This window comes from Babylonia areolata, chromosome 19, assembly GCF_041734735.1.
Source record: "Babylonia areolata isolate BAREFJ2019XMU chromosome 19, ASM4173473v1, whole genome shotgun sequence".
In the NCBI taxonomy this organism is placed as follows: Eukaryota; Metazoa; Mollusca; class Gastropoda; order Neogastropoda; family Buccinidae; genus Babylonia; species Babylonia areolata.
In genome coordinates, this window is record NC_134894.1 from 14,981,761 (window position 1) to 14,995,002 (window position 13,242).

A 13,242-nucleotide genomic window follows, 5' to 3' on the forward strand; every position below is an offset into this window, starting at 1 on the left:
GAGTGAGTGAGGGTGTGTATGTGTGTGTGGATGCATGTGTACGTGTTTGTGTGTGTTTGTTTGCGCGCGCGTGTGTGCATCTCTGGTAAACAATAACTTTTGGCAGGTTCTCAAAAACAGCAACGTTTGTTGACAGGAAATGTGGCATGATGATAGATATTAACATGGCTTTTCCAGCAATTCCCATCTGAAGCACAAACCAGCCATGCTTTCACAAGCGTTCCAGCCAACAGATTACTATATTATTATCATCATCATAACTATCATAATCATAATAATAGGAGTTCGGTAAACAAGCACAAGCAGGTCTGCACATATGTTCACCCGGGAGATCGGAAGAAATCTCCACCTTTTACCCACCAGGCGCCGTTACCAAGATTCAAACCCGTTACCCTCAGATTGAAAGTCTAACGCTTTAATCACTCGGCTGTTGTGCCCATCTTTAGTATTTTCAAAACACCTTTCTCACCTCTATGACAAGTTTCATCTCATGCCAGTGAAGGCTTGATTTGATAGTAAACAGTAACCCTGATTACTTGTAAGAAATGACAACTTTCAGTTCTACATTATCATAATACCACATATATATATATATATATATATATATATATATATATATATATATATATATATATATATATATATATATATATATGTGTGTGTGTGTGTGTGTGTGTGTGTGTGTCAGTGCGTGTCACATACGTGTGTGTGAGCGTACATGTGAGTGTACATGAGTGTGTGTGTGTGCATGCATGCGCGCGTGTGTGCGTTCATGCAATTGTGTGTGGTCGTGTGTCTGTGTGCGTGTATGCGTGTGTTTGAGTATTGGTGTATCTGAGTTGTGAGAGTGCGTTCTTGCTTGCCTCTGTTTGTGTGGGAGCGTGCGAGCACGCCTATCTGCACGTTGAGTGTGTGTGTGTGTGTGTGCGTTGGATGTGGGGTTGTGTGTTGTAACAACAACATCTGCTACCCGATCACATGATCCTGTCCTTGGTTGGAGTTCAAAGTGCTTAAAGCCTGAACCGGACTATAAATGGCGGGCGATTTGAATCAAGCCAGTTTCTCACCAGAGTCTGACACTGTGACGTCGGTGAAGGTTTATTCAAAATAAAAGCCTAATAAAGCTACGGTTTGGCTTCATTTATGGCAGAGAGCGAGATTTGCCTAGCAGCTTCCAATCTAGACCTGAATTGACTTTGGAAAGTACAAAATGTGTCAGCTACACGTAATACAAAATTTGAATGCAGAGAAAAGGGGCGGAGCTAGAGCCGTTTGTGTTTGCGCTAGACGTGTCTGTCAGATAAAAATAGCACCAGCACGTGGTACTGTCCGGTGAGAATTGGAAAGCATGCAGACAGCCCCTCGACGTTGGCAACCGTAAACGACCACATTGTGTGGCAGGAGTACACGGATATCTTTCTCCGCTAACAGTGAGTCGGTCTTTGTTTTGCTTTCACCTCCCACATGTTTACATTTCTACCGGACACGTGCTCGCGCTTTTTATAGATAAACTCCGCCCCTTTCCCTTTTATCGATAGGCTCTAGTGCGCATGCGCAACCGAAACCTTGCTCTCGGGAGTTGAGACTTTAACAAGCGCGGAGTCATTTGCGCAACAGGCTGCCTACCTGGGTAGAGCCGACTAACGGCTGCCATTGGACGCTCATCATTCGTTTCCTGTGCTATTCAATCAGATTTCAGGCACGCGCACATGCACACTCAGGCATGTAACAGTTTTACGTGTATGACTGCTTTATCTATTTACCCCGACATGTAGGCAGCCATGCTCCGTTTTCGGGGATGTGCATGCTGGATATGTTCTTGTTTATGTGATCAGAAACTCTAGGGAGAGCTGGACAGTGCAAGGTCTTCAGAGAAGAAGTCCCCCTCAGTCGACCTTGTACTGTATGTTCTTGTTTCTGTAACCCACCGAACGCTGACATGGATGACAGGATTTCTAACGTGTGTATTTGATCTGCGTGCGTATACACACGAAGGGGGTTCAGGCACTAGCAGGTCTGCACATATGTTGATCTGTGAGATCGGAACAATCTCCGCCATTTACCCACCAGGCGCCTTTACCGAAATTCGAACCCGGGACCCTCACATTGAACGTCCAACGCTTTAACCAGTCGGCTGTTGCGCCCGGTTTTGTGTTGTCACAACAATGTATGCCCTATCACGTGAGTAGAAGTAACTGGACTCTTTTTGGGATCACACACACATACACACACACACCCCGGAAACTCACTTAGCACACACAGTTCATTTTTTACTTACCCTCAAGAAGGAAAGAAGGTTCGTCAGCAAAAAACTTGCAAAGGAAACTTCTACATTCAACGACAAAGGAGAAATAATTGAGGCGGAAGAGCTCACAAACAAGCAGTTTGGAAAGACTACCTTCGAAGACGTACCATTTAGAAGGGTGATGATACTGCACACAGCATAAGATTAAACGACAGGCGGTGATTATCGATGATGATCATTATGTGAGTGGAAAAAAAACAAAAACAAAAAAACACAAAAAACCGCCACGACGTATTACACTGATAACGCGAAACACTCTGCGGAACTCTCACCGTAATATGAATGAAGTGATGTGATAAAAAAAAAGTAATAAAGAAATAAACAAAATAATATCTTCGCCTCATTTAAGTTTGTTAAGAGTCATTGAGGCGCCGTACAGTAGAACTGTTCAGGTGATTTCTCCAGGTCTGTCGGTTGTGTGTCCATGCCTGGGTCTCTGTGAATGGTTAAAGACTAAAACAGAACAAAACAAAATAAAATAAGATAGAATAAAATAAGAAAAAATAAAATAAAATAAAATACGATAGAAAATAAAACAAAACATCCAGAACCTTCCAGTTCCAGCCCGCAAGACGAAGGCAATGGAGCACACCACGAAAGATGAGTGTGCTGTCACCCTGGGCAACCAGACTTGTCAACAAGATACCATCAAGGACGGGAACCCCAGACCTCCGAGCGAGAAGGAAGGAATGTTGTACAAGGTCCACCACGCCCCTCCCATTCATGTCACCCTCATTTTGGCATTGCAGGTGGGTGCTGTGAATACATGCCATTATTCTCCTGTTTTTGTTTTGTTTTGTTTTGTTGTTTTTTACGCTATGTCCTCGTGTACACAATGAGTGATATCAAAGTTTGAACTGAAGTTGATCAGATTTGAGTATTTCTCTGCATTTTCTTTATATTTCTATTTTTAGATTCTCGTAAGAACAGGAAAGACGCAAGCGAAGTGCTTAAGGGGTGAGAGAGAGAGAGAGAGAGAGAGAGACTGTGTGTGTGTGTATGTTTGTGATACACGATGTACGTTCCATATGAAGCTTCTTGAAAACCACAACACTTTAAACTATGGTTCAAAATTATAATGTGCAACGATAACGCAGGTTCAATGTCAATGCTAATATTATGAACGGTAATTTGAATAAAAAGGTTTAGGTTACGCGTTTCTACGTTATTGAAAAGGGGGAATTTACGGGTGTTAAGTTCTATTGATGAAACGTTGAGTAGCGGTGGTCAGCGTTGTTGATTGTCCCACAAAAGTATATTCAGCAAAGTGTCATCGATGCTGTTCTGCTGGTAACTATACTGCGTTCCTTTATTTTTTCCCCTTTTCTATAGTAGTTTAATCGAATAAACTATGGAAAGTCAGCATGCTGTATTCAACGCCGCCACTCCTCACCTATCGCTCCCCTTTCCCCTTCCCCCGTCCCCCCCTCCTCTCCCTCTCTCAATAACAGATTGGAAAAATAGGCCATCCTAAAATCTTAATCATTGAATAAAAAAACGTTTTGAGTTCTGAGTTCTCTCTCTCTCTCTCTTTCTCTCTGAATTGCATGCCCCCGTAAACAAATTAAAAAAACAATCTTAGTTTGGAAGGAACTCTCATGGTGTGCTGTTGTTGGTCAGAAAGTGTTTACAGAAATTTGTGAAAGAAATCAAACTGGACATTGACAATACTGTTGCAGTTAAAGTTGATAAATGTGTTTTAATGTAGATAAAGTTGTGATGTTGATAGCAACTTATGTTGCCACTGATGGAGGTCCATTGTACGATTTAAAAGAAGGTATTCTGATCTTAGTAGAATGTATGTTGCAAACTACTAAGAATTATCATGTGGTGAGTTAAATGCAAGGACAGGGTGTTTAACGGTCTAAGATGGAAGACATGAACAATTATGTACCTGGTGCTGACTGTGATGACACTCAGGGAGAAAGACATAAACGTTGTTCTAAAGATGAACTTGTAAGCAATTTTGGAAAAATCTTTGTTAGACTTTTGTTTTTTTGTTTGATATGGTTATTTTGAATGGTTGTTCTAATGGTGACGAGAACGGTGAAATTACGTAGGTGTCTACCCATTGTTGCAGTGTGATTGATTGTTATATTGTTTCTGATGATTTATTTGTTTCTGGATATGTAATCTGCGTGTTGGGGATTGTTTAAAGTCCTGGCATTTACCTGTTGAAATGGAATGGGAAAACAATTTTGGTACAGAGAAATTATCCACATCAACACAGCAGAGTGAGAAAAGACTAGTTTGGTCAGAAGAGAATGCACACATATATAATGAAGAGCTTGATTCTGATGAATTTCATGAATATAAGGCTAAATTAAAGCATACCATATGATAGATGTTGATATAGATAAGTGTACGGACATTTTTGTTGGTGCATCATATTGGGTTGCGGCCTGTATGGTTCATTTTGTGGGGAAAGGAAAGGAGCAATATGACAACTGATTTGATAATGAATGTAAAAATAAGAAAAGGTTTGTCAAAACACTTCTTAACATATTTTAAAAAACTGAAACCTAATTGTAAAACTAAACTAAAACAAAATAAACACAGAGACAATTATCTAAAGGCAAGAACATACAATGTCAGTTTAAGAACAAAGAAACGTGAATATAAAGAGAAAATTTATCAAAGACCTGGAATCAGTCTGCTCAACAGTTTGGTCAGTAAACATAAAAACCTTTGAATACACAGTTAATAGTTTGCAGCAACGGTACGATCACGTTTTTGCTGTCCTTGATTCTTTTGCAAATCTACCTCAAGAGGAAAATGTTTCAGCAGGAAACAACAACTACTCAGAGCCAGAGCCTCTCTTTAACAGTCAAATAACTAGGCAACAGGTCATTGCGAGTATAAAGCATTGCTCACGAAAACTGGTTTTATGGAAATGCAGAGGTAAAGGTCATGATCACTTGAAAATTCTAAGGACTATATTTCAATAGCATGCCTGGGAGGAATCATATAGAAAATGGAAGGGGTGTGTTATAGAAATAATCAGATGACGTAGAAAGTGAAATTGCATTGATCATTGTATATTCTGGAAATCATTTTATACCCGGATAAAGCCTATGCTGATCTACGGGGAAGTTGAGGGTCTCAGCAACAATAATGACATGGAAAAAGTACACACATTTCCTATTCAAAGGTTTCCTTGATGTTCCACTGCATTCATCAAATAAGTTTTTGTATGGGGAGACAGACAGATACCCGCTATATTTAAGAATACTTGTAAAATGTATCAAATTCTGGATTACGATGGCACGTTTACCCATCTCAAGGCTATGTAGAGAAGCTTATGAAATGATGTTGGTGCAACAAGAAGCAGGGACATACTTTGTGAGGAAGGCATTAATCGAAAATGGATTTGGAATTATCTGGTTGTGCCATGCCGCGCCAGGATGTAGGTATGAAAATGGGTTTATCACCGAACTCAAAGATAGACTGATTGCCTGGTACAAACAAAATTGACATTCACAAATGGAGTAGTAAAAAAATATAGTTGGTTCATTTCATTCAAAAGTATGTTCCAAACAGAAAAAAAAATTGTTATGATTTTGGCACAGAAAATGCTTTGCCAGTTTTAGACTGAGAACACTTGGCTTTGATGTCATCATTCACTCTCAGAAAATGCCACTGGTTAATCATTTCATATATACGCATGCAGGTGTGCATGTGCACATATGTAGATGTTTACATAAGAATGTTAATTAATTATGGATGGACGTGTGACAGATGTTCATCTCATGTCAGTTTTTCATTTTCTTTTATTGACTCACTTGTGTAAACAAAGTGAGTCTATGTTTTAACCCGGTGTTCGGTTGTCTCTCTCTCTCTCTCTCTCTCTCTCTCTCTCTCTCTCTCTCTCTGTGTGTGTGTGTGTGTGTGTGTGTGTGTCCGTGGTAAATTTTAACATTGACATTTTCTCTGCAACTACTTTGTCAGTTGACACCAAATTTGGCATAAAAATAGGAAAAATTCAGTTCTTTCCAGTCATCTTGTTTAAAACAATATTGCAACTCTGGGATGGGCACAAAAAAATAAAGAATGAAGCCTAATTATATGCAAACTGCATTTACTGTTATATTTATATTTTTTGTATTCTCTAAACTTGGCACTTTGATCTGATATTCTGACCCAACAGCTAGAGCAGTCATTATTATCATTTTTTGTTCAAACAGGAACTTCTTTTGCTAAGCATGGAAGTTTTATTTATTTTGCAAACGTTTTGGTGCAGATAGTAAAAAAGGGAAATTACTCTGTAATTAATGCTAGGGGAGTTAATTTGCTTTAAACTGATCTTTCTCATCTTAAACATTACATTTTGAAATTATACTCAATACATAAAAAGCTTGGATTTTTTTTTAAAAGTGTATCACAAGTGAGTCTTGAAGGCCTTGCCTCTCTTGTTTGCATTTCGATGTACGTGTGTTGAGAATATTAGTTGATATTTTGTTGTTTGTTTTTTTTGCCCCCCCCCTCCCCCCTTCCCTCGAGCCCCTCCCCCTCCCTCTCTCTCTATCTCTCTCTCTCTCGGTATGTCTGTATGAGTGTGTGTGTGTGTGTGTGTGTGTGTGTGTGTGTGTGTGTGTGTGTGTGTGTGTGTGTGTGTGTGTGTGTGACTGAAACCTAATTGAATGGCACAGGAAACGAAAAATGAGCGCCCATTGTCAGCTGTCAGTCGGCTCTACCCAGGTTGACAGCCTGTTGAGCAAATAACTCAGTGTTTGTAAATATTATCATCCCCCTCCTCCTCCTCCTCATCGTCAGCAGCAGTCACTGTGACCAGTGAAAAACGATGGGCCTATATTTCTGCTTCGTTTTTCCTTGTTTGCAAGATCTGATGTGCATGTGTTGTACGGTATTGCATTTTGTTGTTGTTGTTGTTGTTGTTGTTGCCACAACAGATTTATTTGTGTGAAAAAGTCGGATAGCTCTTCCCGGAGAAAGCGCGACATTATAATATGCCACCTCCCTTTTTGGATTTTTTTTTCTATCTACAAGCGTACTTGTTTTACTGTCAAAGTGGATTTTTCGAAACCTTCCAAACGTTTGTTGCCGTGGGTTCTTTTTACGTGCGCTAAATACATGCTGCTCACGGGACGTCTGTTTCTCATCCAAAAGACCGCCACTCAAGGCACGATGAAGGTGGGAGTACAAATCCCGGTCCGGTGTTGATCTCAAAGCTGTGCACTCTGGACCATTATACCACCCCTCCATTCTTTCGTCTTCAGAACCTGAAGAGTTGAGTTTAACTCACTCAGCACGGCCAGTCCTCTCTTCTTCTCTACACAGACCCCTCTGATGTCCAGTGGATGTCTGAATGACCCAACCTTTAGCTTCCGTCGTCAGAATTGTGGTATCTTTGTCAACATTCACCTCTTCAGTATAAGAGCCTTCCGCTTGCAATATTTTGATGATGGTAATTGGTGTGAAACGCTGTTAACGTCGACTCTTTCGCCGTTTGTATGGAAAGAGTTAACGACCTATCGGCAATAAGCCCTCAAGGTCAAGTTGTTCGTGGCTGTGGTCTTATCCATGGGGGTGTGATGTGGTCAAGGCGTTGGTCCTGTTCGTCTTCACCTGGTGTCTGTTTTTGTAGCTGCTTTTGAGTTTGTTGAGTTTTTTTTCTTTTGTCTCTCTCTCTCGAGATCTCTCTCTCTCTCTCTCTCTCTCTCTCTCTCTCTCCCCCCCATGTCATTAGGGCTGTAAAGCTATTGTCATTAAAGTGTTCAGTGTTCTCTCTCTCTCTCTGTCTGTCTGTCTGTCTCTCTCTCTCTCTTTCTCTCTCTTTTCTTTTTAATATTTATTTTATTTCATTTTATTTTGTATTGAAGATTGTGTCCTTGTGTTTATAGGCTTCTTTGTATGGTGCGGTTCACGCACGTAATTCTACCCCTATGAAAGGGCGCTATGCCAGAATCACAATTGAAGTTCGTATGCTTGTTGGTATGTTGAGGGCACGCATTTAATTATGTGCAAACGCTAACACTTGATGTGTGTGCGTGCTTGAGTATAATATACTTTGTGTACGCAGCCGTGTGTATGTACTCTTCAACATAGAATAGAATAGAATATGTCTTTATTACCAAGTGTACCGGGGTCACAAGGAATATTGTGGGGGATAGTACATAACAAGATACGAACACAAATCGAAAATCATACACAAACACAGATGCAGTAGAAATTAGGATACATACAAGTGCATATCAATATAAAAACTTGTTCATACTCACACATGCACGTACTGCACACACACACACACACACACACACACACACACACACGCGCGCGCGCGCGCGCGCGCGCGCGTTTGAACAGAAGCTGCATCTTACATGTGGATGGGGCTGATGACTAGATATTCAGGTAGATGGTTGTTGGTCTATTTATCACACTGGATTTGTTCGAGAGACAGGGCATTGACTCCTTTAGGGAAAAAGCTTTTTTTTTTCGATTCTGTTTAAGGGGCCCGGGAACTTCTTTTCCTTGGAAGATTTGTGCCGGGGCCCACCCGTAGAGCAAAGGTGTAGCCACTTCAGTCTGCTGGTGGGCTGGCCACTGTTTCGTTTTTTAGGTTCCGCCTTTTTCCTTTGGGGCCGGAAGTACAGGGTGTTGTGGGTGTATGTGTTTTTTCCGTTTTTTTGTTGTCTTTTATTGTTTTGGTTTTTTTTTTCATTTTGTTAGCTGTTGTTATGTCCGATGGAATAGAATAGAAGTTTGCTGTTATTACCTAAGTGTCTGGGGTCACAAGGAATATTGTGGGGGTCAGTCATACTAGTCGATCACGAAATCGAAGAATTCTTTGAGTTTGACACGTTGCAGTTAAGTTGTTGTTGATACAAGCTGCATTCATTACTTGTTCATATTTTGACTCATACTGTTCGTACTGCACCCACTTAGAGTAGTAACGTCCAACTTCAACACATGTGTTACATTCATTTAGTGCACGTTTTTTTGTAGTTGTTATTTGCCATAATCATGATAAATAAGTGAATAAATAAATAAATAAACAAACAAACAAACAAATAAAAAGATTTAAAAAAATAAATAAACAAAAAAAAAAGAAAAAAAAAAAGAAGAAATAAGCGTGTTTGTACTCTTCGACATGTAAATGCATTTTTGTATTTGTTATTTGCCATATGGTAAACAAATAAATAGATGAATAAATTAAATTAAAAAAAATATATATAAAAGGAAAGAAAATGTAAATAAAGCATACCAGACCAAAAAAAGGTGGTGTCGTTTTTTCTATTCCCTTTGTTTCCAGCACGTCCTGATGACCGTTCCTGGCAGTCTGTCATTGCTCATACTTCTGGCAGAGCTTCTGTGCGCGGAGGACCCAGGGCCCGTCAGAGCCAGACTGTGCGGCATCAGTCTGTTCCTGTGTGGGCTGGCCACTGTCCTTCAGTGTACCATTGGTGTCAGGTGAGGTCTGCCTTCTTGTTGCCGTTGTTGTGGTGGAATGGTCTTGTTGTTGTTGTTGGTGGTGGTGGTGGTATTGTTGTTGTTGGTGTTGGTATTGTTGTTGTTGCTTTTGTTGTTGCTGTTGTTACTGTTGCCGTTGTTGTTGTTGTTGGAGTGGTCTTGTTGTTGTCGCTATTGTTGTTTTTGCTTTTGCTGTTGTTGATGTTGTTGGTGGTGGTGGAATGGTCTTGTTGTTGTTGTTGTTGTCGTCGTCTTTATTGTTGTTGGTGGAATGGTCTTGTTGTTGCTGTTGTTGCTTTTGCTGTTGTTGTTGTTGTTGCTGTTGCTGTCATCGTTGTTGGTGGTGGTGGTATGGTCTTGTTGTTGTTGTTGGTGGTGGTGGTGGTATGGTCTTCTTCTTGTCGTTGTTGTCGTTGTCGTTGTTGGTGGTGGTATGGTCTTGTTGTTATTGTTGCTGTTGTTGCTTTTGCTGTTGTTGCTGTTGCCGTTGTTGTTGTTGGTGGAATGGTCTTGTTGTTGTTGTTGCTTTTGTTGTTGTTGTTACTGTTGTTGTTGTTACTGTTGCTGCTGCTGCTGCTGTTGTTGTTGTTCTTGTTGCTGCTACTGTTGCCGTTGTTGTTGGTGGTGCAATGGTCTTATTGTTGCTTTTGTTGTTTTTGTTGTTGCTTTTGTTGTTGTTGTTGTCGCTGTTGCCGTTGTTGGTAGAGGTGGAATGGTCTTGTTGTTGTTGCTCTTGCTGTTGGTGGTGGTAGAATGGTCTTGTTCTTTTAGTTGTTGTTGTTGCTGCTGTTGGTGGTGGTGCTGGTGGAGGTGGTCTTCGTCTTTTAGCGTTCTCGAAATTATAAAGCCAAAAGATGCAAGTTGCAATAATAATCTGAAGTTTTTAATAACTCAGATCAGATAGCCCGTAACGATCGTGATCGTTGCTAGATGATAACAACCAACAAAGGGAAAGAACTCCAAACATGTAACTAAGGAAACTAAGAAAACGTAACTCTTAAAGTTAAAGTCTTGAGGTGAAGTTGTCCCTACAGTCTTCTTCTTTTTCTTGTTGTTGTTACTTGTTCCTGCTCTTTTTATTCTTCTCTTGTTGTTGTTGCTGTTGTTGTTGCTGCTGTTGTTCTTCTTGTTCTCGTTCGTCTTCCAGCAGCATTTCCTCTAGACCCTCTCTCATACATGAAAGTAGTTAGTTGATTGTGAAGGTATATTTGTAACACTGTATTGTTTGTGCGTCGAATGTATGAATGGATGCATGCACGTATATGTGAGTTGAGGACTGAATGTTTTTCGTATGCGTGTCTATATGGATTGTAAAGCGCTTTGTGCAATGAGGGAAACGCTGATATATGTCCAGTTATTATTATCATCATCATTATTATTATCATTATAATTATTATTCTCTATTTTCTTTCTCTTCTTAGGCCGAAGAACACGAGAAGAGAGGATTGGAAAAAAAAAAGAATGAACGAATGAATGAAAGAAAGAAAGAATGAATGAATGAAGACCCAGAATGATGGGGTATGTAACACAATTATACCGTCATACAACAATCGTACAAAATGTTGGTATACAGTCTGCTATGAGCACATTGTCCCTCTTACTTTAAATCCTCGGTACGATAATGAGAGAGAGAGAGAGAGAGAGAGAGAGAGAGAGAGAGAGAGAGAGAGAGAGAATTTGCGACATACAGGCATGCAGAAATAGAGAGAGAGAGAGAGAGAGAGAGAGAGAGAGAGAGAGAGAGTGTGTGTGTGTGTGTGTGTGTGTGTGTGATATCAAAACATTTCCCAATTTTACAATCACAGGTGTTTCTTGTTTTCAGATTACCCATAGTTCAAGGCAGTTCCTACGCATTCCTGCCCCCTATCATTGCCATGTTGGCCCTCGATAGATGGCGCTGTCCGCAAGGTAATCCATTCCCGATTGGCTCCAGTCATGTTATTCATATGCAGTAAACACGTTGATGATGTAGTCTGTGTCACTGTATGTGTTCTGTCCAGAATTTGTATTTCTTTCCATTTAATTGTTAAGAGAGGCAAGGCCTTCAAGACTCACTTGTGATACACTTAAAAAAAATGTAATCGTTAAAATGTGTTCTGTATTTGTTAGTATAAAGCTTCGGGTATAAAAAAAAAAAAAGAAAAAGGAAAAAAAAAAAAAGTCCTGACGGCAGATTCGAACCCCGCGTGTTCGGGTGAGAAGAAACTGTCTTACCCAATACACTATCGTGGTTCCTTAAGAGACGTTCAAAAAATTTTAAGATACAAACATGCTTTTTTAAAGGGCGATAAATCGTCGTATATCATAATTTGATTACATTATACATTATATTGTTATGTTTCATCATATCATTATGTTATTTCTTTTTATTTCTTATTTTATACTTTTTATATGATTTTGTGTGTATGATTTCAGGGCCACAGAATGACCCAGACGAAGCTTGGATGTCCAGAATGAGGGAGGTCAGATGGTGGTGGTGGTGGTGGTGATGATGTGCTAGTTTGGGGGTGGAGGGTGTCTGTGCGTGTATTTGTGTCATTGTATACATGTATGTGTTTGTTCTGTATTGTCCGTATATTGTGTGTGGCTTAGGATTCGGGATTAAAAGGCTATTCCAGTCTTGAATAAAAGTTTTGTGTTTGCATATTTCTTCTGTCATTGCTGCTGTGTGCATGTGTCAAGTGATCGGTATAAGGACAAGCCCGGAGCTTCCTTTTTTTTAGGAAGTCTCTCGGAATGTTGTAATGTACTTGTGTGTGTGTGTGTGTGTGTGTGTGTGTGTGTGTGTGTGTTATTACTTAATCTATTCAAAGTGATTGCAGTGTGTGTGTGTGTGTGTGTGTGTGTGTGTGTGTGTGTGTGAGTGTGCGCGCGCGTGAGCGCGTGTGGGTGTCTGTGTTTTATGTGGGGGTGTATTTCATATGTGTGTGTATTTTTCGTGTGTGTGTGTGTGTGTGTGTGTGTGTGTGTGTGTGTGTGTGTGTGTGTGCAAGCGTGTGCGTGTGTGTGGGTTTGAACCCAGATCCAAGGCAACCTGATCCTGGCCTCACTGGCCCAGGTGGTCTTAGGGTGCACGGGTCTGCTGGGCTTCCTGATGAGGCTCATTGGGCCCCTCACTGTGGCCCCCACCATCTCCCTCATCGGCCTCTCCCTCACCCACGTCGTCAACAAGTACTGCCAAGTCCACTGGGGAATCGCCTTCATGTCAGTCAGATAAGAAGAAAAAAGAAATCTATATTGTGTTTTTCCCAGGGGCCGTATTCAAGAGATCATCGTGTTTGGGGGTGAACGTATACATGCAGGCAAATGTAACTGAGGCAAGGCAAACTGCACGAGGGTAAGCTCAATCCGGTATATAGGAACTCTTGAGTCTACCCGCAGGTTTTCAAATACAAAGGAAAATTTGCCCTTGCTACCTGCCAAGGGTGACTGCACTCGAAGCAGAGGTAATAAAACAGATCCTTTTTTAGCGTTGTTTTTGTAGGGGGGAAAGGCGTGCTTTGTGGACA

General features: G+C 40.6%; 1 protein-coding gene across 1 annotated transcript in view; it reads left to right on the forward strand.

The window, feature by feature from the left end:
* The first annotated feature begins 2,759 nt into the window (after window positions 1-2,759).
* The window catches only part of LOC143294006 (solute carrier family 23 member 1-like), a 21,028-nt gene continuing 10,545 nt past the window's right edge, over window positions 2,760-13,242 (forward strand). The window contains exons 1-5 of the mRNA XM_076605400.1: window positions 2,760-3,054; window positions 9,576-9,733; window positions 11,556-11,641; window positions 12,149-12,195; window positions 12,756-12,937. Of these exons, the coding sequence (XP_076461515.1) occupies window positions 2,887-3,054; window positions 9,576-9,733; window positions 11,556-11,641; window positions 12,149-12,195; window positions 12,756-12,937 (641 nt within the window). The 5' untranslated portion in view covers window positions 2,760-2,886. The remainder of the gene's footprint in view (window positions 3,055-9,575; window positions 9,734-11,555; window positions 11,642-12,148; window positions 12,196-12,755; window positions 12,938-13,242) is intronic.